Raw genomic sequence first — 27166 nt, 5'->3', positions numbered from 1 at the left:
AGCTTGTTTAAAAGACTGCATTGCATAGAAAGAAAGGCATTGTTTTGCCACATCATGCTAAGCATTTATTAACAACTGGTCCACCAATGACCTCTCAGAAATTGCAAGCTGCACAACAGGCTAAAGTAGGGATATGGGAGTGACCTCACAACAGCTTATATCTTGCAGCAGCCCAGACAGGCCAGAGAGGCAGTTGGAGCTATCTCACAGTGGCCTATGGCTGGTCAGCAGCCTAGCATACCAGAATGGAATGCACAGAGGCTAAAAGCAATGCGGCAGCCCAGAAAGCTAAAGGATATAAGCAGCCTAATACAGAAAGGTAAGAAGCCCTGAAGTCTAAATTGAGTTAAGCAAGCACCTCACAGAAACCTTTATAAAGGGTGCTTATCCCCACTGCACTTGAAATTCAACTGGTCCAAAAAGCAAGGTGCTCTCTGTCCAGTCAGGGTGTTTGTCCTCTGAGAAAAAGAAGCTACAGGACAAATAAGGTTTTGTTGTTTTTTTTTTTTAAAAATGGTAGTAGGAGATGTGGGAACAGAGCCAGGAGACACCTTAATTACAAAATCCCAAACCAAAGCTGAAACTCAACCCAGTTCAGTCAAGAGTTTTGTGAGCACTTGTGAGCAAACAAGGATCCAGCTTCAAGCAAAACTGGGCCAATTTATGGTGGTGTAAAAGCACACAAATCATAACCAAACAGAAAAAGGTTCATATGAACCCTGCCATCCAAAGATTTCCTGTGGGCAGTCTACTATCTCTCCAGGAGGTAGAAAGGTTTTTGGTTTTGTTCTACAACCACTCTGCCTACCAAGAGAGCTGCTTCCACCCTCCATTCTGTTATCCGGCACATAGACACTTGGCTTTAACTGTGTGATGTATCTTTGACATGTTTTCTCCCCCCAATTGCCTTTATGACATCTTTGGCCAAATGCTGGGCAATTCCTTAGCACATGTGCTCGGCCACCTCTGGCTCCCAAGGATTTCTGGGAATCAAGAACATTTTTGGTTCCTATTTTCAATGTTAATTTGCCTTTCCCACCCCATTTTTAGCTAAGAGAAAAGGAAGGAAGATACAAGCATATGAACATATATGCATTTTTTTTTAAAACAAAACCACATACAAGTATACTTTTTTTTATATAAAAGCCTGTTTTTTTCTTAAAAGGAGTTACTTAATTCCCCAAATTCACATGACTGAACTCTAAGCCTGCCACATAAATACCAGCTGGAACATTTTACCCTTGATTACAAATACACATTTCTCTAATATGTAACACTTTTCCTGGGCTTACTGTACCTCTTATAGTTATCCACAAGCTGGGCCAAATCCTCTTTAATTTCTTCCTTCCTCATAAAAAACATCAGATCTGCCACTCCACTGGGCTTGTGCCAAGTAGAAATGTTGACTGAACTTCACATGCACTGAAGAGCTAGAGTTGGCTTGTCTCAGCCCCTCATTAAAGTTACCATATTTCTCCTGGTGCTAGTTACCATTTGTTTGACACACCTGCCCCTGCTCTAAGGAGATCTCTTGTTGCAGCCCCTCCCAGTGTGTCCCCAGTCTCTGCAACTATCCTGCCAGCTGCACTGCTCCAACAATAAGGAGAAGCAGAGCCACGCTGCTGCTACAGTGACCATTGACTGAGACTGTTAAAGCCTGCTCACCTATGCCATGTTGGAACTGGGAGCACGCCCACCACCCAGCTGTAGGTCAGAGTAACCAATCCCACCAGGCCTCAAAGGACCTGACCCCTCCTCTCAGCCAACCCACCTTCCCCTCCCCCTCAGGCCACAGGGGAGCCCTTACTCTCAGGCTAAAGAGAAGACTCCTCACTCTTGAGAGATTCATCTCTTCCTCACCCACCACGGCTCCCCTTCACAAAAATCTTAAGGGGGGGGGGTGAATAGTCTCTCCCTAAGGCATCATGGGACCAAAATCGCAGGGGACTCACTTCCCACAAAGTTTCAGGAAACCCAAACTCATCTCCCACAGAGATATCAGACACACTTTCTTCAAAACTTCTTCCTCTCCAAAGTCTCAGGGGACCAAACCTCCCCTACCCCAGGGGTCAGAGGATCCCTTCCTCAACTGATCCCCTCACCCCAAGCCACAGGGGACCCAACTTACTCCATCCCTTTAGCAGCCGGGGAAACACTCCCCACATGAACTCCCCTCCCCAGTTCATCAGAAGATACATGCCCAACATGATCCCCCACACAAGGCCTCATGAACCCTCTTCCCCAGAGACATGAAACGTGCTCTAATTTCAACCCCTCCCTCCTCTTCCCCAAGTGAATCTCAAAGGACCTGACATCTTTACCCCAAGCCACAAGGTACCTGCTCCCCCCACTCTGTTCACAGGAAATCCGCTATCATCTGACACCCCCCATCCTCCATGCACAACAGAACTCACCCCCTCACCCACAACCCACAGGGGATTGTCTCACTCAACCTTCCCATCCCAGACTAGGGAGGAACTAAATCCGTACCTGACTCCAGACCTACCCCTGTCATACCCCCACCTTCTTCAGTCGAGAAAGACATTTTCCCTCTTCCCCACAAGCTAGCCAGCTGGAGTACAAACCCGCCTAAACCCCATGGATATGTATTTGGGGCTGCTAGCCCATGCTGCCACAACCCATGCTATCATGGCTACTGTACTATTTGACATGCTAGCTCAGATGAGAGCTAGTGCAAGTATGTCTACTCAAGCTGAGAATCATACCCCTATAGACTTAGCCACAGACCCTGGCCTAAAGAGCTTCCAGTCTAAAGACAAGCAAAAAACAAAGGAGCGGAGACAAAAAAACAAAGGAGTGGGAGGGGGATATAGTTAATAACCTACATTTTTATATCCATTATCATTCTATTTAAATAAAAATATGTCAACCATTCCTGCAGCCTTTACCTTATAAGCTGGTTGATATATTGTAGGCATCATAGAATAGTTCTTGAGGAGGGAATTGAATAGGGAAATAGAAGTGGCCTTACAGATCACTTGGGGAAGGGGATTCCAGGAGTAGGGAGTGGGGTGGAAAAAGGCATGAAGATAGCTGTGGGAGAAAAGTAGACAAAAAGTCCGTCAAGGTTACGTGGTTGGCAAAGTAGAGGGGACAGGAAGCACTGCTGCAAGAAACAAGTGGATATGTTGGGAAAGCCAGAGCTGTGAAGGGCCTTTATGCCCATGTTTAGCTAACTCATAGCAGCAGGTTAGTTGGAGGAAAGGCACAGGACATAACAGCACAAGCAGCCAGGTCAGCCTGAAGTTCACATGTAGAGTTACATTTTCAGAAGTGCCTACATGCCTCAGGACCAGATTTTTTTAAATTAATCGGAGTTAGGTGCCTAAATACTTAAAAAAAAAAAAAAACTGGCCCTTAAACACTTAAATCCCCCTGAAAGTCTATGAGACTTACGAACTTCTGAAAATTTACCCATAGTGCACATGATCAAAGGCTTAAAAGACATATTAACAGAATTACACCCATATTACCATATGCATAAGCTCATCTGTATAGTCACTCCCATGATGATAATTCAATATCTAGTCTTTCGCTGCATGCACAGAGTGGTTTTATATGTTGTTTTTAATTTACTTTGTTAACAGTGTCCTTTCATCATATGTTTATCTTTTCCCTAACGAGACTGGTTGTTAATTACAGTATCTTACTATTATCCACTTCATGCACTCAGTTTATTGGAAAAAAATAAAAAAGATTGAATACACCAAATGTTCTAGGTTAAATAATTTAATCACTTTGGATAATGGCTTAATTAACTAGAAAAACAACACTGGAGAAATGTGTGCCACATTTTGATTGTCTGTCATGTGTCCAGATTTGTAATGACTTGAGATAAGTGTCCTGCTTCCCGAGAGCTAATAATGGAGAATTACTTGTCTTCTAATTCAACTTCTCTGAAGAGGATAGTCATGCCAGATTCTCACACTTCTGTCTCAGCCCCCTGGAATGAGAAAGACTGAGCTCCCCTAGATCTAAAGGACTTTTCGTTCCTAATGGTAGTGGATAGGAATGTGAGCCTCTCTGTCCACCACTGATGGTCACATTCCGTCCTGGAACCTTAACCCTTGGAAGCTTCCATACAATTCCTGATACGAATGGGAAACCAATGCTTCCCAAGGAAAAAGAAACCAAGCACAAAAAATAAATGAACTGACAATTGTAAAACATGAACAACAAAGTGCACAACCCCACCTCCAACAGCTCCCTCCACATCATGTGGGTTGGCGAGTGAGAATCCTGCAGAATGAATCTTCAGAGGAAGAGGATCACCAGGGAAGTAATGCCCCCTTTCTGAAGATACACCCAGGAATGAATTTGGACTGGGTATTCCTTAGTGGATTCCCTGTGGGGTTGGCCAGAGACAATGTACACCATCTCAGCCACATGCCAAACTTTTCCATTCACACCTCTGAATTTTGAGTTCCTCTAGTGGGCTCTCCTTTCTGGGGGTGAGGGTGGGGGGTGATCTGTGCACAGAGGGCCTTTCCATGATGGAGACCCTGGGGGATGACTTGGCCTTAAATTAGGAATTCAGGGTCTGGGATTAGAAGCTCTTCACTTTCCTGTGAGCAATTTGCTGATATAATGCATAATCAGATAACCAAAAGCTTCTCCACCTCATCCCCAGTGCCACAAGTATGAAATATACAGGATACTAACCCTCAGGAGTGAAATCCTGGCCCCCAGTGAAGTCAATAGGAGTTCTGCTATTGACTCCAACAGGTCAGAATTTCACTGCAGGGGTGTTTGCCAGAGATGTTTAAACTTAAGAAATGGGGTGTCCAAGTCTGCAAGCTCATCATCATTCACCCTCACTTACAAAACTGCCACAACTCTTGGGTATATATATTTCATGTCTGCTTCGTTTACAAAAAATCCTTCATAGATTGCTAGGACACTGAAACATGACCAGAAGGGAGAGGCAGTGCAGCTGTTGAAGGTGAAGAATATGTTGTCAGCAAAAGAACTGCATCAGAATCTGCTTCTGAAAATAAGGCTTTGTTCTGTGATCACTGGTCTTCCAATCTGAATGGCTCCATTACGCAAACTGCAGTGGATCGCATCCTGAGGGTCTTCTCTCTCTGATCCTTCAGCCAGATGGGAACATCAAAGCTGGTCAGCAAGTTTCCTCAGTCCCACCAGTCCTGCTGACAAACTGGGCCGGCCTATGATTTGCCAAATGAGCACAGGGCTATAGGGCTGCCAATATAAGGGTCACCAAAGCTCTCACTTGTGTTGCTTGTATTTAAGGCTAGCTCACTGTGTGTTTGTGTATAACACTGAGCATCCAAGAAGCTTGGGGTAGGAAGAGAATGACTAGTTATTTTTCTGATTCAACTTTTGTATACAATTCTATAGGTGTGAATGGCATTTATGCAGTGTGAAGGCACAGACCCTATGGAGCACTTGACATGGTCAGAGTGTGGCAGATGGCAGGGGAGGGAAGGCATGCATAGATACGACATAGTGTTGCCAAGATGTCACTGTGAAAACCATGTTAGTAGTACCAAAGGTTGTTTTCTCTCTCTTTTTTCTTTTTCAATTAATTTTTATGAGTAAAGGATCAGGAATAAAATAATATTTAAACTTTGTTTATAATTGAAAATCAGTGTGCTGGAAAGCAACACGTCAAAGAAGGAAATGACAATTTTACTGTTAAACAGAATTCTATCAGTTTAGCAAAAACTATAACAGTACCTCTTCTAAATCTAATTAATAGGCCTGCTCTCCTTGAACATAATGAGTAACATTCTATTTTAAGGACTCAGTGGAACGTTCTAAAGAGACCTTGAGAGTTTTCTAGTAGAAAACATTAATCATACAGTCGAAGGAAGACCTAATAAAAGGCATTCTGTATGGAAGGTACAAACACATGTGGAATCAAATCTCAAGCCTTCATTTTGCGATAAGACAATTTGTATTCTAAAAATAACATGTACTCAGGGCCGGCTCCAGCATTTCTGCCGCCCCAAGCAAAAAAAAAAGGCGCGATCACGATTGCGATCGGCGGCGGCAGTTCAGCGGCAGGTCCTTCGCTCCTAGAGGGAGTGAGGGACCTGCCGCCCCCGAATTGCCGCAGGTGCCGCCCCTCTCCCTTGGCCACCCCAAGCACCTGCTTGTTAAGCTGGTGCCTGGGGCCGGCCCTGCATGTACTTCACTAGCTAGTATCATTTATGCCATAGACATGTTAGGAAAGGAGGATCTCATATCCAAGACCATTGAAATTAATACATAGACTCAGCATTTAAGGTAAAGAATGAGTTGTGGCTGTCTATATAGAACTTACTAAACGCTTCTAAAATGTCCTGTTCTAACATATTCAGGGGTTTGTTAAGACCTGCAAGGGACTCTTCAGAGACGGTATCTACTCTGATTGTCTGAAAGTTTGGGGCTGGGACACAGATGGGAACTTTTATCTTACTCCTCTATCATCCGTTACTCTTGGTTTCATGTTTATGCTGCCCTTTATGCCTGAAGCGTACATACTGTCCCCATCCAGCAAACTCCCCAGTCTTTCTTACTCTTCTAAATCCTTCCTTAAAATCCACCTTTTCACGTCCTTGTTCTTCCATTCTACTCATTATCAGACTCTCACCCTCCTTCTGCTGAACTGCTGTCCTGGGTCTTATGTTTTCTTTGTCCTATTTAAACTTCTTCTTTTTTTCCAGGAGATGGAATGCAACCTATCTAGAATTGCAAATACCTTGTAAATTAAATGTTACACAAATGTTTTTAATAAATAATAATGTTGGATTTTACACAGAGAATGATCACAGTCTAATCTGTTGCTTATCCATCTTCGTGCCAGAGCGAGAGAACTAGGGCCAGTTTTAAGCCTTTTGGGGTTTCTTCTGAGGGACTTTAAATCACCAGTGTATTTCCCGCTTCCAAACCTTCTTTGTCGGCTCACTGCCAAAAACAGATCCCCTCCTTTTTGAAAGGAAAAATATTTTCTAGTGTCAAACTCTATCTTCTCTAATAGTGGTGTGCCTTCTAACTTGACATCCAGCGTCAGATGAAGGAGGAGTTAGATTCCCCTAGAACAGCCATAATTGCCAATTAAAATACAATTTCCTACGCCTACTGCATCTGAAAAATGGAAGGAGAGTATTATATGAGCCACAAGCCTTCCTCTTCCTTCTACAAGCAGATTTACCACTGCCTGGGCAGACGGATGGTAACAATATATTAAAAGGTTATAAAAAATAGTTCTGAAATTAGTTGGTTACCAGTCCAGTTCTTAGTGAACACATATCCACAACAGAAAAACCACCACAACCACCACATTTGGCACTCCTCGTTGGCCATCTTAGCAGAAAGGCATTGCACTACCATACGTATGTTGGAAAAACTGGAGGATATATTCTGAGAAGAAAAATAAAATGGCTGAGGGACTGGAAGGATTGATTCATAAGAAGAGATTAAGGGCCTGATCCAGAGTCCCTGGACATCAATGGAAGCATCCCCTATAAGGACCATGAAAGAATGGGGACGTTCCTTGGTGGCATCTTGTGCTGACTGTATACAAATGTTCACAAAAATTGAAGGTAAAGATTAAATGTGGCCATGAATGCCAGATTAAGTGACAGCTTCTCTTATAAATGAGATGCTGTCTAGCATTTTGATTATTAAAAACAAAAGAAAAGAAAACAACTACTTTGTTCACTAGACTAAACAATTACATTCCTAAGATTTATGTATACTAGAAGGCAGCATACACAGAAGTTAGCACAGAGGATTAGGAGTCAGGACACTAGAATTCCACGCCCATTTTGCCCCTGACTTGCTAGGTAACCTTGACAAAGTCATTATTTAGTTTCCATTTGTCCCAGTTTATCCATCTATAACATGGAAGTGTTGTGAAACTTAGTTAATGTTTGTAAACTGCTTAGAGAGTCTCCATTGAAAGGTGAGCACAAAACATTATTATACTTTCCAACACCTTGGGAGCACCCATATTTCTTCATAAATGCACTAACAATAAATTCGGGATTACAAGAAGAAAATGATTAATCTGCTGTAACAGTTAGCAAGTTCAAAATGCATATTTTAGTTCATAGAATACACCTATGTACACAGGTACAAGACTGCAAATCAGACTTTATGTATTGATTGTTTTACTTTGCTAACAAAAATGTGAGATGAAGAACATTTTCCCTGCATTCAGCTATAAATTTCTGCAGGAGCAGAGCTCCTATTACCTTTTTTCAAGGTATGTTATAGTGATCAGATGCATGCAAACACACAGAAAGAATGAAGTGTGGAAGAAAGATGGTCTTGTAGTTAAGGCACTGGACTGGGCCTCAGAAGATCTGTGTTTAATTCCTTGCTCTGCCAGAGACTTCCTGTGTGACCTTGGGCAAATCATCTAATCTCTCTCAGTTCCCCATCCGTAAAATGGAACATAGGAATTGCCACACTGGATCAGCTTCATGATTCAGCTGGTCCAGTATCCTGTCTCCAACTGCAGCTGGTACCAGATGTTTCAGAGGAAGGTGAAATTAACCCCACCGTAAACAGCTGTGGGAGAGTTTACCCAATACTAACTTCCTATTCTAATCCATAATAGTTAAAAACTGGTTTAATCCCTGAAACATGAGGTTTTGTATCTCTTCCAAAACTGATTTTTATTTTGGCATTCACAGTTATGAAAACTGGATATTCTTGTAATCCATATAAACATTCAATATCTCTGAATCTTGCTCACTTCTTGGCCTCAGTGACATCCAGTGACAATGAGTTCCAGGGTCTAAATGTTGAATGGAAAAATATTAAATGGGGATAACAATACTTCTTTTCTCCTTCCTTTGCTCGTCTTGTCTATTTTAATTGCAAACTTTTCAAGGCAGGAACTATCTTTTACCATGTGTATATACAGTGTGTAGCACAAAGTCTTGATCAAGGTGATACAAATATATAAAAGTTTTGATACTTCAAATTGTAAGGGCAAAGACCCAAGTTCCCCCATCAGGCTACGGAGAAAATAACTGTAATGCTCTGGTCTCCGTTACATCAGCGACTCAACAAAATAATGATTAATATACTGGAATGAGTGCTACAACTGAAGAGTAGAAGCTGAAGAACAGAAAATGCTTGTTTCATATGTAGTCGTATTGTTGCAGCACTAACTATTTCAACAAGAAGGTTTGTCGTCAGAAAATATCAGCCAGCCAGCCAGGAAGCAATTCAGACCCTGTCATATTTGTCTAAAAATGGAAAACAATTAAAATCATAATGATTTTGCATTACTAGAAATATTGGGGCCTTCCTAAACTTGGCACTGCGCTAGGGTATAATGTCCCTCTGACCTTTTCTCCTCAAACCTATCGACACCAGTGGTTTTCAACCTGTGGTCTGCAAACCCATAGGGGTCTGCAAACTATGTCTAAGGGGTCTGCAAAAGGTTGTAATTACATAGAACAGTGGTTTTCAACCTGTGGTCCACGGACCCCTGGAGGGTCTATGTCTAAGATTTCCAAAGGCGTCTATACCTCCATTCAAAAATGTTTAGGGGTCTGTAAATGAAAAAAAGTTAAAAAGCACTGTTCTACACAGTTAAGTGTACATGTGTAGTCACTAAAGCTGCCAGGTGAGCTCCATGGAAAATGTCACATCAAATGTGAAATATTGCAGTGCCAAGCCTGGCCCATGTTTACTAATGCAGTGATTTGGTGAAATAAAGTTTAAAAACAAATCACTGATGAAAAATAATCTAAATAGCCTTTCATTCCTGCCAAGTTAGAGATGGGCTTGAACTAAACCCCATGATCCAAATATCCTTGAATTATGCTAAAGTGCAGATATCCATCTAAACTTTGTTCTTGGGCCTGAGTCAAAGGTTGACCTGTAAAAAAAGAAGGTAGATGTGCTCTTCCAAGCTCTACTCATTGCAGATGCCAAAAGGAGAGGCTGCACTCAGCAGATTGTGCATATGTTCAAAGTTCGATCAGACATGGTCTCTGAGCCTCTCGGGTTTAGTTTCACCTTAGTGGGATTCAAATGCACCCAGAGGCTTTGCCAGCCTCCTTGGGCTCGGTTCTCTCTAAGGGTACTTCTACACTTCACAAAGGTTTTAGCCTGCCCCCCCCCCCCCATCCATATAAAAAAAAAAACCTGTGACCCAGCTCTAAGTTCAGGTTATCTTACCCTGCTGGGGGAGCAGGTTAGACTTCAGTCTGGAACCTGCCCCTCTGCAGTGAGAATGTGGCTAAAATCATTCAAGTTCTGACAGTCCTCCAGCATCTTTCCCAGATTGGACAATTGACAACGAACTGGGAAAGAACTATGGGATATGCCCATAGACACACATTGGCAAACACAGTGGGGACACTCATGTCCGGGCTAAGCTTACCTGGCTGCTCAGACCCGGGGACCAGTCAGGGGTTATTTAGGTGTGCAATGTAGACATAGCCTGGGTGGAGTGTGAAATGTCCCCTTAGGCTCCCTGGGTTTTGGCTCCTTTTTGATTGGGAAATATAATTAGTAGGGGTACTCTCCCTCTTGTTGCCTGGTAACAAAATGAGCTGTTACTTGCAGTGAAATAGTTAACAATGTAGACATTTAAAATATCATCACTGGCATCTGAATTAACACCCCTTTGAGATGAATGGGGCAATACACACTTCTGAGCTATCTTTTCAGGCACTCTGCAAATTCAGGCAGATATTGCTGCTTCACATATACTTGGTTTGTGTTTTCAAGGGTTTTTTTTGTTTGTTTGTTTTTTTGCGCAACCATAACAGCTAGAGGTTTACTTTTCTAAAATGGAAGCTGAGATTCTGTAGAACAAGAAGGCTGCCAGGAGAGGCGCCAGTATGCCATACCGCTGTATACCAGTCCAAATCAAGTCCAGTATGCAGTACTTGCAAGAAAGTCTTTGCACACAGTAATATAAATAGATCTTATTTAGAAGCTGCAGCTTCCATTTACTTGAATAGCTTTTAGTTGTGAGTTCCATCCTGGGAGTTTAATTAATAACCTCTGCCACTTGCATAATAAAGGTTCCATCACTAAGCAAGGGCAGCTTCTATTGAAAGCTACATGGAAAAGGCACAGCTACTTAAACAACTGCTATTACTAATGCAGAGCATTTTCTAGATAGTATATAGTAATCTCTCTATATATATACAGAATACCAAACCATGATAATTTGTGTAAAAAATGGTATGCATTTCTATTTCTGAAGTTGCATTATTATACTTAATTCTGAGACAACATCAGTTTTTCATATTTGGATTTCATTTGCATGGTTTCAAGGTGTCAAGTATACATTCAAGGCATCTACAATTTATCTTCCTACACGTTCTTCTGAATTGTAGGAAGTTGGTTCATTATCCTCAAGTGACAAGAATTTCTTCAGCAACTCCCACAACTTTCTAAAAACAAAACAAGAAAAAACAAAACAAAAAAAACCACAATCAGTACACTAAGTGAGTAGAAAGCACAGGGTAAAAGTGTCACAGCAAACATCTAGGACAGAATAGCAACCCCTGCATGAACTCTTCCACTGTCAGCAATAGAAAAGGAAAGAAAGGTTACTTACCTGTACAGTAACAGAGTTCTTTGAGATGCGTGGTCCCTATCTGTATTCCATTTAAGGTGTGCATGTGCTCCATGCACTGAGATGGAAGATTTTTGCTAGCAGTGTCCCTTGGTCTGCGCTTGAACCCCTTTACTCCTCATGCTCTGAACTGAGCACATAAGTGGCGGTGTGGTCTCTCCAGTTAGTTTTCTACTGTGAATGGCTGTAGGATAAGGCTCCACAGGAGAGGAGCAGGAGGATGGGTAGTGGAATACAAATAAGGACCAAACATGTTGAAGAACTCCAATTACTGTAGAGATAAGGAGAGGTCACTTACCTTGTGCAGTAACTGGAGTTCTTTGAGAGTTTGGTCCCTATGGGTGCTCCACTTCTGGACATGCATGCCCCCATGCACTCTTGATCAGAGATTTTCATCAGTAGTGTCTGTGAATCTGCACCTATGCCCTGCACATCCTTGTGCTGTGTGCAAGGATATGCAGGGGGAAGTGGACCTGCTGCTGCTGCAGTTCCTTCTCAACCATTAAGTCCAGAGAGAAAGACTTTGCGGCAGAAGGGAAAGAAGGTGGGGACTGGAGCACTCATAGGGACAAAACTTCTTGAAGAACTCCAGTTACACCGAAAGTTGTGTTGGCTCTGAAAGCACGTGTGAGAGAGTGGTGCTGGAAAAAGGTGTGCACTGAAGATCAGGTAGCAAATGCCTGAGATGGACAGTTTTTAGTAGGGCCACAAAGGTTGACTGGACCTGGTAGAATAAGAAATCACCCTGGGAGAGGGATGCACCCCCAAAACATTGTAACAGGTAACAAAACCCACTTAGACAGTCTTTGAGTGGAGATCAGATCAGATTCATTCTGTGATCAAGATGAAAAGTCTAGGGCAAGCCCTAAAGTGCTTAGTCCTGTCAAGGTAAAAAGCAAGAGCTCTTCTGACACCTAGTGTATGAAGGGTTGCTTCTTCTCTCACAGAGAGAGGCTTGGGATAAAATACGATGATTGTCCTGATGAATGGGGAATTCTGAAGAAATTTTAGGTATGAAATGAAGATAGGGATGTAATGTCAGCTTGTCACAATAGAACGCCATGAATGGTGGGTCAGCCATCAGGGCTCCCAGCTCCCCAGCCCTCCTGGCTGAGGTGATGGCTGTGAGGAATGCGGTCTTGAGGGACAAACAAAGATGGGAACAACTGCCCAGAGGCTCAAATAGTGGTTTGCTCAGCTTATTAAGAATGAAATTGAGGCCCCATGGTGGAGTAGGTTCTTTGACAGAAGAAAAAAGGTTGAACAGGCCATTAGCAAACCTCATGGTAGTCAGGTGAGCAAAGACTGAAAAACCTTCAATGAGGAGGTGAAAGGCTGTAAAAGCAGCCAGGTGAACTTGGATTCAGCTCAGTGACAATCCTGTGGATTTTAAACTCAGTAGGTAATTGAGAATATGTGCTAGACGAGACTCAAGAGGAGGTGCAGACTGATGGCTGCACCAAACTTGAAAATGTTTCCACTTCTGTAGGCAGGTTTTCCTCATAGTGGATTTCCTGCTATAGAGCAGTACTGTTTATACCTCTGCTGAGCAAGCCTGTTCTATGCCAGTGAGCCATCTAGTAGCAAGGCCTTGAGGTAAAGCACTGAGAGGCTGGGTTGGTGATGAGTCTCAACTCCTGGGTAAGGAGATCCAATGTTAGAGGAAAGTGGAGAGGTGGCTGCAGAGCCAGGCAAATCAGCTCTGGGAACCATACCTGTCTTGGCACAACAGTGCTATGAGGATGGTTACTAATTTCTCCTGTTTCAGCTTGGTCAGGACCTTGCTTAGTGATGGCGTTGGAGATAAGCATATAGCAATATACGAGGCCCAGGAGTGACTAGGGCATCTCCCATTGAGTTGCAGCCATGCTCCCCCCCTCAAACAGAATCATCTGCACTTTGAATAGGATGGTGTTGGAAGAGATCTCGTCTCCGAGTGACCCCAGGTAAGACATATCCTTCAGAATACCTTATTGTTCAGTTCCTGCTCATGGCTGAGGCAGAAATGCCTGCTCAGGGAGTCCACTATTGTTGTCTGCAATCTTGGTAGATAAACCACAGAGATCAGGATCTGGTGAGATACGCACAAGCTCCATAGTCTTATGGACTCTGTGCATAAGGACAGGGGTCTTGCTCCTCCTCATTGATTGATATAATATATTGCTGCTCTGTTGACCAGCATTATTCTGATGGGGTGGCTCCTGATATGGGAAGTGATGGCAGTGAAACTGACTACTCTGAGCTCTAATATGTTGATGTAGGATTGCCTCCTGGGGGGCCTATTTGCACTGAGCTGTGGAGTCCTGCAAGCGTGCACCCCAACCTAGTAGAGAGACCTCTGTGGTGATCTTCATGGGGGGAAGCTGTGAGAATGGAACTCCCACATATACCTTTTGCGGATCTTTCCATCAACTGAGGGAGTTGAGGACCCGCTGAGGTATGGACACCCGCTTAAGTAGACAGTTACGGGTATAGACAGTTCTCAGCCAGGCTTGAAGACACTAGGAGTGTAGTCTTGCTCAGGATGTTACAAATTTATAGGCTGCCATATGGTCCAGGGCCCAGGAGTTGCAGCCGACCTCTTACTGTAGTTTTTGGGTTCTGTTGTATTGTAGAGATGAAGCTGAACACAGTATTAAACCTGTGGGTGGGCAAGTATGCTCTGTGGTACTGGAGTCCAGAATAGCCCTGATGAAGTCTATTCCTTGTGTGGGTATGAATGCAGACTGCTCTGCGCTGAGGCAGAGGCACAAGGGATAGGGCCTTGCTGGTTGCTGCCTGCACCTCAAGAAATGAGCAACCCTTCAGAAGCCAATCGTCCACGAGGGAAAAACAATTATTCCCATCTGGCAGAGATGGGCTGCGCCTGCTGATAGGACTTTGGTAAAGCTCTTTGTGGCACTAGAGAGGGTGAAGGATGGGATGTGATATTGGTAGTGGTCCCTGCCAGCCAGGAAACACAGGAAATGTGTGTGGGAGGGGTGCATAGCTATGTGTAAATAACTGTCCTGAAGGGATCCAGGGAAGGAATTATCACTGGTAGGGTCACTATCCTGAAACACTGAAAGCAGACAAAGGCATTCTAAGTCCCCAGATCCAGAATCAGTCTCCACCCCATGTTTTTCTTGGGCACCAGGAAGTATTGGAAATAGAACCCTTTCTCAATGAAATCCAGACGAACAGGTTTGATTCCAAGTCTTTGCATACAATTGAAGTCAAACTAACAAGCCTGTAACTTTCTGGATTACTTTTTTTCCCTTTCTTAAAAACAGGAACTATATTAGTAATTCAGAGGGTATAGCCCCCGAGTTTAGATTAATTAACAATCCTTGCTATTGGTCTTGCAATTTCAAGTGCCAGTTCCTTTAATATTCTTGGATGGAGATTATCTGGGTCCCTTGATTTAATCTCATTAAACTGTTTGAGTTTGACTTCCACCTAAAATGTGGTAATTTCTACTTCCATATCCTCATTCCCATTAGCCACCCTGCCACTACCCCTAAGCTCTTCATTAGCCTCATTAAAAACTAAAGCAAAGTATTAGTTTAGGTGTTGGGCCATCCTAGATTATCTTTAACTTCCACCCCAACCTCAATGTTTAGCAATCCCACTTCTTCTTTCCTTGTTTTCTTTATATGCCTATAGAATCTTTTACTATTGGTTTTAATTTCCTTTGCAAGGTCCAACTCTGGCTTTTGGCGGTTCTCACTTTATCCCTACACTTTCTGACCTCCAAGAGGTAGCTTTCCTTGCTGATCCATCCCATCCTCCATTCTGTGTAGGCTTTCTGCTTTCTCTTAATCACCTGTTTGAGATGCTTGCTCATCCAGGTTGGTCTGCAACCTTTCCCTATGAATTTTTTCCCACTTGCTTGGGATGCAGGCTTCAGATCTCTTCTGCAACTTTGACTTAAAGTAATTCCAAGCATCCTCCACATTCAGATCCTTGAGTTCTTCAGTCCAGTCCACTTCCCTAACTAATTCCCTTAATTTTTTAAGGTCTGCACTTTTGAAATCAAGGACCCTCATTGCAGATCTATTTTTGTTTATTCTACCATTTAGTTTAAACTAAATTAGCTCATAATCCCTAGAACCAAGGTTATCCCCATAACCATATTTTCTATGAGGTCCTCACTACTCACCTGTATCAAATCTAAAATGGCATCACCTCTTTTTGGCGTAGCAAGTATTTGGGGAAGAAATCAGTCAGCTATCACATCCAGGAAAATCTGGGCCCTTCCATGTTGCTGTCATCCCTACAATATCTGGTTTCACTTTCTGCACCAGTGGTTCTAGTGCCTCCATTTTGTTACCCAGTCTCCTTAGCTGTTTCTGCTTGGCTTCGCCCACATTCCTCACCCAATTGGGTACAGTCATTCCACTGCCAGTATTGCCTACCTGACTGTTAGTGCCAATACCAATGAAGCTATCTTTCCTCTTAACATCCATTCCCCTACCCACTGCTGTTCCTTTCTCCATTGTTGTATCCTTTCTTACTTGATTTTCCTCCCACTCAATCTTACTATCGTGTATGGAGATTATATGTGCATCTTCCAGCTGTCTTCCCCGAGTTCCTAGTTAAAGCTCTTTTAATCAGTTGTGCCAACCTTCATCCCAGAAGTCTATTTCCCTCACTGCTCAGGTGGAGTCCATCTCATGAGACCACTCCTCTGTCCATGAATATCTCCCAGTGGTCAAACATCCCAAAGCCCTCCTTATAGCATCACTGCTTGAACCATCTGTTGATCATCATAATCTTGTCTCACCTTCGTTCTCCTCCTCTAGGGACAGGGAGAAGAATCCCATTGAAGATCTATTTCCTTAACCATCTTCCCCTGCCTGGCACAGTCTCCCTTGATATGTTCCAGCAAGAATCTAGCTGTATCCTTTGTTCATCTAGCTGAATCATTTGTGAAGGACAATCAGTGGATTCTTTCCTGCTGCCATTAGGATCCTCTTCAGCCTCTGACTTAGGCGTACATCCCATATCTTAGCTCCCGGCAGCCAGTACACCCTTCTGTTCTCCAGATCCAAATGGTGCCAGCACTGGTGGCCAGTGAGAGCTCGGTAACTACATCGGTACCAGAAGCCAAGACTTCAGTGGAAGATAAATTGGTTATGGAGGATAGGTTGGTACTGGCTGAAAATCCCTCTCAGCACCACTCAACGGAGCTACTTCAAAAGGTCTGAGTAGAGCCAGAAACCACATTGGTACCAAAGGTTGAATCGTCATTGCAGAGTGCGGTAAGACCAGAGGGTGAATCAAATCTGGAAGGTAAGTTGATACCAGCAGAAAATGTGTCTTGGTATCTGTAGAGGAGCAGACTCACCCCTGCGGCACCTCCTGCTGGTGACTTCTGGGAATTAGCTCTTCCAGCGTCCTGGAGCACCCTCTGCAGGCCAGTGATCTGCCTGTGCCTCTGGCCCCGTGTCCCTCCCGGACCCCGGTGCCCTTGTATTTGGGGTGCTGCCCCCTGGCAGTACACCCCTCAGTCTTACGGTCACCCCTCCCCGGGGAACCCCCACCCACTATCCCTACCTCACCTCAGAATAAGGCCACTGCCAGTCACCAACTAGCCCCCGCTCCCTGGGGCAGACTGCAGTATAGGTCACTCATCACAGGTAAGGTTGGGTTTGAACCTGCTGCCTTGGCCTACCCATGGGCTGCCCTCTGCAACCCCCAGTACCCCTTGGCCTCCTACTAGGCTGCAGCCTGGGGCTATCCAGGCTGGAGCTCCTCAGCCTTTTCCCAGCCCTGCTCCCACTCAGGTACCCTGTGTCTAGCTCACTGCAGCCAGGCCCTTCTCCCTCTGAAGGCAGAGAGAGACTGTTGCGCTCCTGGCTCCCAGCCTCTTTATACAGGCCAGCTGAGGCCTGATTGGGGCGTGGCCCAGCTGCAGCCGCTTCCCCCAATCAGCCAGGGTTTTACCTTGCCCAGCCCCAGCCCTCTGCAGGGCTTTTCCAACCCCTTCAGGGCCGGAGCGGGTGTTCACCCCGCTACAGTATCCCTCAGCAAAGATGAATGAGGTTCATTTAGGACTGAAGGTCCTCATGGGAAAGGAGCCTGAATGGTACCAGGGAGTCTGGATAGGGACTGGTCTCAAGTTGCAGTGGGGGAGGTTTAGGTTGGATATTAGGAAAAACTTTTTCACTAGGAGGGTGGTGAAGCATTGGAATGGGTTACCTAGGGAGGTGGTGGAATCTCCTTCCTTAGAGGTTTTTAAGGTCAGGCTTGACAAAGCCCTGGCTGGGATGATTTAGTTGGGGATTGGGCCTGCTTTGAGCAGGGGGTTGGACTAGATGACCTCCTGAGGTCCCTTCCAACCCCGATATTCTATGATTCTATCATTCTATGATTCTATGATCCTCAGAAGTCAGAACACTGAGGGTACTGAAGACTGTACTGATGTGAGGTCCATGTGCTCAAGCCAGTAGTCTACAGAAGATGGTACTGAAAACAATTTTGCCTTGGTTTTAGAAAATCCTTGTGCTCTGAAGGCACTGAGTCCAGTGCTGATGTCGATGCTGTTTCAGGAGGACTGCTCTGCTGAAGGATGTGTCTGCTATAGAAGTTTGTATCATGACATAATGTTTTACAAAACTGTGCATGGAGCCTCATGCTGCAGCCCTGCAGATCCCCAGAAGAGGGACATCTCAAATTAAGCTACAGATACGGCCTACCTTCTAGTCAACTGGGGCCTCAAACCTTGTGGGAAAAGGTCACTATTAGCTCATAACAAAGCAAGATGCAGCCCGAACTCCATTTGAAAAGTCTTTGTGTGGAGATTATTTCCCCTCTCATACACTCAGCAAAGGAGACAAAGCATTCAGGAGATTTCCTGAAGGGTTTTGTCCTTTGCAGGTAGAATGCCAGGGCTCAACAGTGTAATTTCCTGCCTTCTCTGGTAGCATGTGGCTTTGAATAGAAAAATGGTGAGTGTATGACCTTGTTTTAAAGAAATTCTGAGATTATTTTTGAATGAATTTTGGGTGTAACCTCATGGAAATTTTATCCTTGTGGAATTCCACATTTAGGTCCACTATAAGGGCCCCCAGCTCACTTACTATTCTGGCTGAGGTGACTGCAACCAGAAAGGCAACCTTCATAGATAGATGAGCAAAGGCATATGATGCTAAAGGTCTGAATGGAGAGTTCATTAATGCCAATAGGTCATGGTTGAGGTTCGGTATTGGGGTAAACATTAGTAGCGGAGGAAAGATTCTGACAAGTCCCATCAGAAGCTAGTAGTAGGATGGGCAAAGACCATATGGCTGTCCACTAGAGAGTGAAAGGCTCTAACAGCTGCCAAGTGCACCCTCAAGGAACCGAGAGACAACCCCGACATTTTTAGAAGGAGGAGTCTATAATAGTAGGGATCTCAGCATCCTCTGGGGGTATCCCAGAATGCTGGCACCGGATAGAAAATCTTTTCCATGCTGTGTGAGATATATTTGAATGAATTTTGCAGAGGGTTGAATCTGTTTATGTGAATTTGCAGTTATAGTTTCTTAAGCAGTTGCTTATGCTGAATCTGTTGTTATATAGTGGTTACTGTGTTTTTCTTCTCTCTCTGCAGTACAAGACTTAGTCAGCCATCATGGCTCAAACCATGTATACATGAATCTGTTTCTAATCAGGGACTCGTGCTATATCTGCCGCCATACAGAACAACTGGCGATGAGGATTTCAAAAACATTCTATGCATCAAAGTAGCAAAACAATCTCTGACATTGCTTGCAGCCCCTGGGTGGGGAGAGGAGTCTGCTATAACTGTGAATACTCCGAAGTACTAAACTAACAGCAGCAAGGTCAAATGGAAGGCTGTATTGGAAATATGGAGGCCTTCGTCACTGCCATGGAGGACTGGCTCACATATAGAGAGAGGCTGGAGCAGTAGTCTGAAGTAAATGAGCTTACACCAGAAAAACATATAGCAGCATTACTGTGTGTGATAAGAGGAAAAACATCACAGTTTAATATGCAGTCTGATTGCCCCAGAGAAACCAGCAAGCAAATCCCCTTTAAAGAGATAATGCAAACTGTTCAAGAGCACTTGGCACCCAAGCCCCTGATTATAGCACAAAGGTTCAGGTTTCATAAGAGGAATCAACTTGAAGGTGAATCTATTTCTGCCTTTGTGAAAAAGTTAAAAAGATTATCACCATACAGTGCTTTTAAGGATGGGCTTAACGAAGCCCTAAGCGACAGATGTGTGTGTGGACTGCTTAATGAAAGCATACAGAAGAGGCTCTTAATTGAGGAAAATCTTATCTTTAAACATGCAGTAGAAATTGGAGTAACGCTGAAAACTGCAGCAAGGGATGCAGTAGAATTGCATACCGCAGCTAAAACGGAAGTAGGAATGCATAAACTATCTGCAACCCAAGGCAAGATCTGGTCCACTCAGCAGACAGACACATGTTATTGGTGCAGAAAAGGGTTTCAGTCTCCTTGCTGATTCAAAGATGCATATTGCAGAAGCTGTAATAAAAAAGATCCTATCCAAGCTGTTTATCGCACTAAGATAAATATGGAAGAGACCAAATATGGGAATTGAAATGGACTATCAATGTACAGTCTGTAGACAGAGGCAGTAGTGACACAGAGAGTAAGAATGGAGTAGCCAGCTTGGATATATATAGTCTGGTCAAAAATGACAAGTCAGCAATCCGGCTGACACCCTGCGTGGTGGGAGAAATGCTCAAACAGGTAACAGACACTGCAGCATCTCACATTTGGAATATGGAAACTTTTAAAAATAGCAAATTGAAGGGGACATTAATGTTGCTGAAAAGATAGTGCCAACTGGAGTGATGCAAGTGAGTGCGGAGTACAACAATAAGCACTGTTTATCAGACTTATGTCATTGAGAAGGGGGGACCGGACCTGTGAAGCCGTGAGTGGTTACATGATTCCTCTGAATTGAAAATCTATAAAGATGCTGCAGTCACTTTCAGAAGACCTCACTAAAACAGTTGAACAACAGCTGGAAGCGATACTATGTCAGGCATTGGGAGCCTTCAAGAAGGTCATAGGAACTCAAACACATGAAGGCTAAAATAATCCTAGCTGAGAAGTGCAGCCCAAGCCCGACCTGTCCCTTACAGCAATGGTCTTCAACATTTTTTTATTTGTGGACCCCTAAAAAATGTTGAATGGAGGTGAGGACCCCTTTGGAAATCTTAGACATCGTCTGCGGACCCGCAGGGGTCCACGGACCGCAGATTGAAAACTACTTATCTATGGTAACAGCAACTTTTCATAGACCCCTTAGACAGTCTGAGGACCCCCAGGGGTTCACGGACCACCGGTTGAACACCACTGCCTTACAGTATCTACTTGAAGGTAGATGCTGAATTGGAACATCTGGAAAGGGAGGGCATACTTTCAAAAGTGGCCTAGAGAGCAAGTGGAGAACTCCTATCATTCCAAATGTAAAAAAACATGATGCAGTAAGGGTATGTGGAGATTTTAAGGTCACCATAAACCCTGGACTGACCATTGAAAAATGCCCCCTGCCTTGAATTGAGGCCATTTTTCTACACTGGCAGGGGCAATGATTTAGCAAAATGGGTGTGTCATAGGCCTACCTACGAACGGAATTGAAGGAGAGTCTAAGGCAAACCTCACAATCAAAAGGGTATGTATCAGTACCACAGGCTATTGTTTGGTATTGCTTCAGCTCCTGCTATATGGCAATGGGCAATGGACCAGATTTTGCAAGCTATTCTGAGAACAGTGTGTTATTTGGATGACATTATTGTGACCGGTGGAAGTGAAGAAGAACATCTGGGAACCCTGAAAAGCATATTAAAACATCTAGAAGAATATGGATTATGAGCCAATCACATTAAATGTGAATATTTCAAGGACTCGATAGCTTACTGTGAGCACGTCATTGATGCATAAGGCCTACATAAATCTCAGGAGATGATTAAAGCAGTTCTGAAAGCTCCACTGCCAAAGGATGTGTCACAACTTAGATCATTTCCAGGATTTATCAATTACTATAGCCAGTTTGTACCAGACATAGCAACTGTATTGCATCTACTTAACTGTTTACTGCAAACTGGTCAAAAGTGGGTATGGTCATGTGAGTGTCAAAAAGCTTTCCTGGAAGCAAAGCAATAAGTCACTTGAGAAAGTGTTCTTACACACCTTAACCATCCTTGCCTATCAAGTTAGCATGTGAAGCTTCATCCCATGGAATTGGGGTGGTTATATCGCACTCCATGCCAGATGGCAGTGAGAGATCCATAGCATTTGCCTTAACATCTCTCCCAGCAGCAGAACATAACTATGCACAAATAGACAAGGAGGATTTAAGTTTTGTAGGGGGTGTGAAGAAATTCAACCAGTATCTATATGGGAAGAAATTCACTCTTGTCACCAACCACCAACCATTAATAGCAATCCTTCATCCGAGGAATGGAGCTTCTTTGATAACAGCAGCATGAATGCACTCTGTTGATACTGACAGCGTAGAAGATGCCTAATGCCTTTTTTCCTTTGCCAGTGTTGAGGATGGTCCTACTGTTTTCAGGGTGCTGTTGCCCTTTGGTGCCAGGAAACCAGTACCATGTTCCTTGTGAGCTCCTGACGCTCTCATACTGGGGTGCAGCCTCTCACCTGACTTAGCAGATGTCAGAGATGAGGATCCCTTCTTGGATGTGGACATGCACAGGTTGCAGGGAAAGGGAAGCAGAGAGTAGCTCACCTGCAGCAGCCAGTGAAGGTGAGCAGACCTGCACTCTGAAGCTCTGCAAAAGGAGAATTGTGGGAGGCCCAGCTGCCAGGGCCCCTGACTATCGATGGTCTACACATCTTTCCCTGCTAAGAGAAAAGGACTCTGGACATTTGCAAGGTCAGAGTCTTCTTCTTTGGCTTATTTTCTTTACCTGTCTTTGCTGTTTTCTCTTGCATAGGGAGACTGTTAGGAATTGATCCAGGGAGGCAGTCGCATAGCACTCCAGGGTGCAGGACTCAGCTGCCTATCTCTGGGCCCTGAATCAGGAGAAGTTGGGACCAGGTTCCTCTACTCATACACCCTGCTTTTGATAGGGCTGGAGGAAAAAAGCCTATGTCTGACACCAGAGAGTCAGTATTAGGAAGATCCCCATATCCCAGAGAGTCCTGACTCAGGGACTTTGGCAAGGTCCCCAGCTGGGCTGCAGAACTATAATTTGTGGGACTCTTCACATACCCCAGAAGGGGTGGATGCAACTTGTAGCCCACTCAGAGGGCCAGTCACAGAACAGTACCTGTCACCCTTCTCTGACCACTAGGTGGTGCCCTATGGGTTTTAATGGGTAAGGCAATAGAGCAGGGGTGGGCAAACTATGGCCCGCGGGCTGGATCCGGCCCCTCGGGGGGGGAGGGGGGAAGGGCGCACAGGGCTCTGTGTGTTGCCTCCAGGCACCGCCCCCCGCAGCTCCCATTGGCCAGGAATGGGGAACCGTGGCCAATGGGCGCTTCGGGGAAGGTACCTGGAGGCGCAGCAAGGGCAGCACACGCAAAGCCCTCTGCTCCCCCCCCCCCCCCCCCCCCAGGGGCCGCAACGCTTCCAGGAGCGGCGCGGGGCCGGGGACAGGGCAGACGTTCAGGGAACCTGCCCTGGCCCCGGTGCACACTGCTGCCACACCGGAGCGACTTTAGGTAAGCAGTGCCGGGCTGGAGCCTGAACCCCTCCTGCACCCCGCCCCCCCAACTCTCTGCCCTGAGCCCCCTGCCTGCACCTCGCACCCCTCCTGCACCCCAACTCCCTGCTCTGAGCCCCCTCGTACATCCCGCACCCCTCCTGCACCCCAACCCCCTGCCCTGAGCTCCCTGTGCACCCCAACCCTCTGCTGCACCCTGCACCCCTATGCACCCCAACCCCCTGCCCTGAGCCCCCTGCCGCACCCCTCCTCTGCCCCAATCCCTTGCCCTGAGCCCCTTCCTGCACACCGCACCCCCTCCCACACCCCACTCTCCATCCCGCACCCCAACCCCCTGCCCTGGCCCTGCATACAATTTCCCCACCCAGATGTGGCCCTCGGCCCAAAAAGTTTGCCCACCACTGCAATAGAGGCATGAGTTGTGGTCATCGGTGATCGGAAAAGCCCAGGGGAGAAAGCCATGCACGCTTTTAATCCAGGGATCCTGGACATACTAGACAGCCCATACAAAAACGGGTTTGCAACTATTGGCAACTAACTTCAAAGTGTAAAAGAAGCAGCTACCTAATGCTGCAGACACCGAAGAGGTTCTGTCAGACCACTGGGGGTGGAAAGGAACTGGAGAGGCAGTCAGTCCACACTGCCACTTACACCCTCAGTTTGGAGCAGGAGGAGGAGAAAGCACAGGTGCATGACCAATGGGCATTGCTAACAAAAATCTTCCAGTCTCAGGTGAATGGAGCACATGTGCTCCTGAAGTGGAATAGACCTAGAGACCATCGGTCAAAGAACTAAGAGTTGGGCACCATTAGTTGTTATTGTTCGACTGTATAGTACCCAACCACTCTCTCTCTCTCCCTCTCCCCCACACCTCCATCCCCACCCCCAGCTGGAGGCAACTGCTTTTGAAATTGAAGCTTGGGCTGGTCCCTGCAAGTCTCTTGCTGGGAGCACAGACCAAAGAGTGTAATCTACAGTGATAGCTCAGTGGTTTGAGCATTGGCCTGCTAAACCCAGGGTTGTGAATCTACAGTGTGTATCTTTGGAGAATAATAAATCTGTAACGACAGATAATGGTTTACATTAATGGTCACAGATCTGTACATCGTTTATAATGCTAAATGCAGGCATCTTCACATCCTGCTTTTAGCTCTCTCCCCACAGCTACAGGATGCTTTCCTATGGAAAGAGGAGTAAGCCATGGATCAGGTGTTAATGATGCAAGGAGCAGCATTAACTTATACCATTAACTGCCCTATGTGGTACTAGGGATGACTTTGAGGGCAGAACAATAAATGCAAATTTTCTTGTAAAAATTCACGTTTAAACACATTCATTTCAACCATCTTTGTGACTCATTTGTGGCCGTTTTCTGCAAATATTTGAGGGATCTAGAACTGTGAGAATTGCTGATTTTTCAGGCTGGTGTCCCAACTGAAAAAGTATTTAAGAAAGAAAGTAAGTAAGATTGTTTCAGGTCAGGTGACACAAGGGGTGGTGGGAGGGCATTTAATTTTTTAAGGGGGTTCTTTTCCATTTTTAAATAAAAGTGAAGTACAATTCAAAACAAAATGTCATGTTGAATTGAAAAATCAAAAGGTTTTGATTTTTTTCACTAGTTTGTTTGTTGGGGGGGGGGGGGAGGGGGCTATTGCCCCCAAACAATTCAGTGAATTTGACACAAATTTGCAAAATGTTTCAATCTTCCTGAATCTGCATTTTTTTTTTTTTTTTGGCAAAAGAAAGTTTCATCTGAAAAACTTCATCTAACGTTAGAGAAATCCAGTTTCTAGCATAAATGCTAGACTAAATGATTTCGGAAAGCTAATTCTGAAGGGAATTTTTACTCCTTGTGCTGCAAGTCCATGCACACACATCCAACTAGGAAAACAAACAATACTATGTGACTTAATCTGTCCAGTTACAACTAAACAACAGAATTTGAGTTTAGAATATTTGCAATTAATCAACAGAGCAAAGATACCGTAAAGCCATTCGTCAAATGGAAAATAAATCTGAGGAAATCACAGTTGTCTTGCAGAAAGCTGAATAAATATCTGCAAAAGATTTTCACAGCTCTCAACACAGGCTGCATGTTTCACCCCTAATTCACTGAACAATCCCACAGCACCTTGGGGAAACTGCTGTAAAATAATTAAATTGTTAATCTATGCCTTGTCTGTAATTAAATTCCATATTAATAAAGTTATGTGCTTTAAGGGCAAAGGATGATAAAGTTCTGACAGCAGACAATTAGATAGTCTCCTTCAATTGTGCCTCCAGACAGGCTTTGATTCAGAAATCTCATGCTATTGCTAATGTTTTAGTTTTCCTGATCTATCCTGGATAGGAAGAGTAATGTCAGGTCCAGAATTGAGAATCATAATATTAGGAGGGCAGAATTTGGAGATATCTCATTTATAAAATGCCTTATTATGCAAATATCCTGAGGCACTGTACATTTTAAAGGGTTTATACTTGAGCTCTGCTAGAAGCAAAACTTAAGTCTTTATGTTACATTAAAAAACATTTAGTGAGGGCACTTTCTTAAGTACCTCAGGGCTAATTACTTTTAATAATTAACACCATAGAAATGAAACTAATTAACCTTGTATTCAAGTATATCTACTACTAATTGCCTTGATATTTTATTTTTAATAACCTCTTGGCTAAGCAAGCACTGCATTTGAATGATTTTAAAACAATGCTACTGAATTTTTATTTTTTACAAAATAGTTCTCATTATTCTTTCAGATGCAGTGACATTCCATTTTCTTCCAAGTTTTCTTTGTCATATGCCATTGACTTTGGTTTGTGAGGTTCCACTCCTGCTCTCTGGGACATGCAGTTCTAATCTAAAATGTTGTTTTACCTCACAAAACCAAAGGAATATCAGAAACTAACATCACATGCAGCCCTGTAATTCTGCCATCCCTCTAACCAGATCTGAGTTGTCACAGTTCCCAGGCTAACCCACACCTCTGACTTCTCCAGATGTTCCCACTTTGTATCAATAATCAGTGGGTCAGAGATTGACTCTATAGCCTGGTAGTCAGAGCACTCACCTGGCATATGGGAGGCTCAATTCTGAGCTCCAAATCAGGCAGAGCAGGGATTTGAAAACAGGTCTCCCATCCCCCCACTCCCCCAGATGAGTGCCCTAACCACCAGGCTCTTGACTATAATGACATGGGAGCTCCTTTTCTCCCTTCCCCACTCCACTCCACTCCCCCCTCTCCTTTCTCCCATGAGAAAGTGCTGAGCTGGTTTAGGTGCCTAATTCTGGGAGAGGGTTCACAGCTGTGAATCCCAAGCAGAGATAGGCACCTCCTCCCAGCCCTGCATTAGGGCAAGGGCAGAGTTCAGGCCCAACCTCTCTCCTTGGCATTTTCTGTTGGCCAGCTCAGTTAGCTCCCCACTCACATGCTCTCTTCTATGAATCCCATTCTTGGGCACCGACTCTCCCCATGTATTGTGGAATCTGAGAGCCTAAATCAGGTTTGTTAATTCCATTGGGCAACAACTAATTCCCTTTGTGAATTTAGGCCTTTGTAACTGTTTATAGCCTTTTGATCTGTTAGTTCCCAACTCTGGCAAAGCAGCCTTGCAACTTTAGGCTGGAAAGTAGGTCATTGTCTGAGGTAATTATTTGTTGGGAGATTGCTTATCTAAATCCATTGTGTTGCTTTCCTGCCTGTTTTTCCAACAGTCTCCTATCAAGCTAGTTTAATACATTCATACAGGAAAGTCTAATTAACCCAAAATACAGCAACTTCACTTTACTGACCTGGTCCCATAAGTATTCATAGCATTACTACAGATCAGTATTCTTAGATAATTACATAGCAGCTCTGTGTCTCCCCTATGAATTGTGAGCCATTTTGCAATATGGTCCTCCAAAAAAAAAAAAAAAAAAAAAAAAAAA

At 44.3% G+C, this 27166-nt stretch overlaps 1 protein-coding gene across 1 annotated transcript in view; it reads right to left on the bottom strand.

Annotated features, from left to right (window-relative positions):
* Nucleotides 1-11311: 11311 nt before the first annotated feature.
* The window catches only part of CUNH6orf118 (chromosome unknown C6orf118 homolog), a 42102-nt gene continuing 26247 nt past the window's right edge, over nucleotides 11312-27166 (bottom strand). Inside the window, exon 9 of the mRNA XM_024213319.3 lies at nucleotides 11312-11399. Within this exon, the coding sequence (XP_024069087.2) occupies nucleotides 11312-11399 (88 nt within the window). The remainder of the gene's footprint in view (nucleotides 11400-27166) is intronic.

This window comes from Terrapene carolina, unplaced genomic scaffold (genome assembly GCF_002925995.2).
Source record: "Terrapene carolina triunguis isolate 2854851 unplaced genomic scaffold, T_m_triunguis-2.0 Scaffold85, whole genome shotgun sequence".
Classification (NCBI taxonomy): domain Eukaryota; kingdom Metazoa; phylum Chordata; order Testudines; family Emydidae; genus Terrapene; species Terrapene triunguis.
Note: the sequence above shows the minus strand (reverse complement) of the source record. Positions and strands in the feature narration are given on the sequence as shown.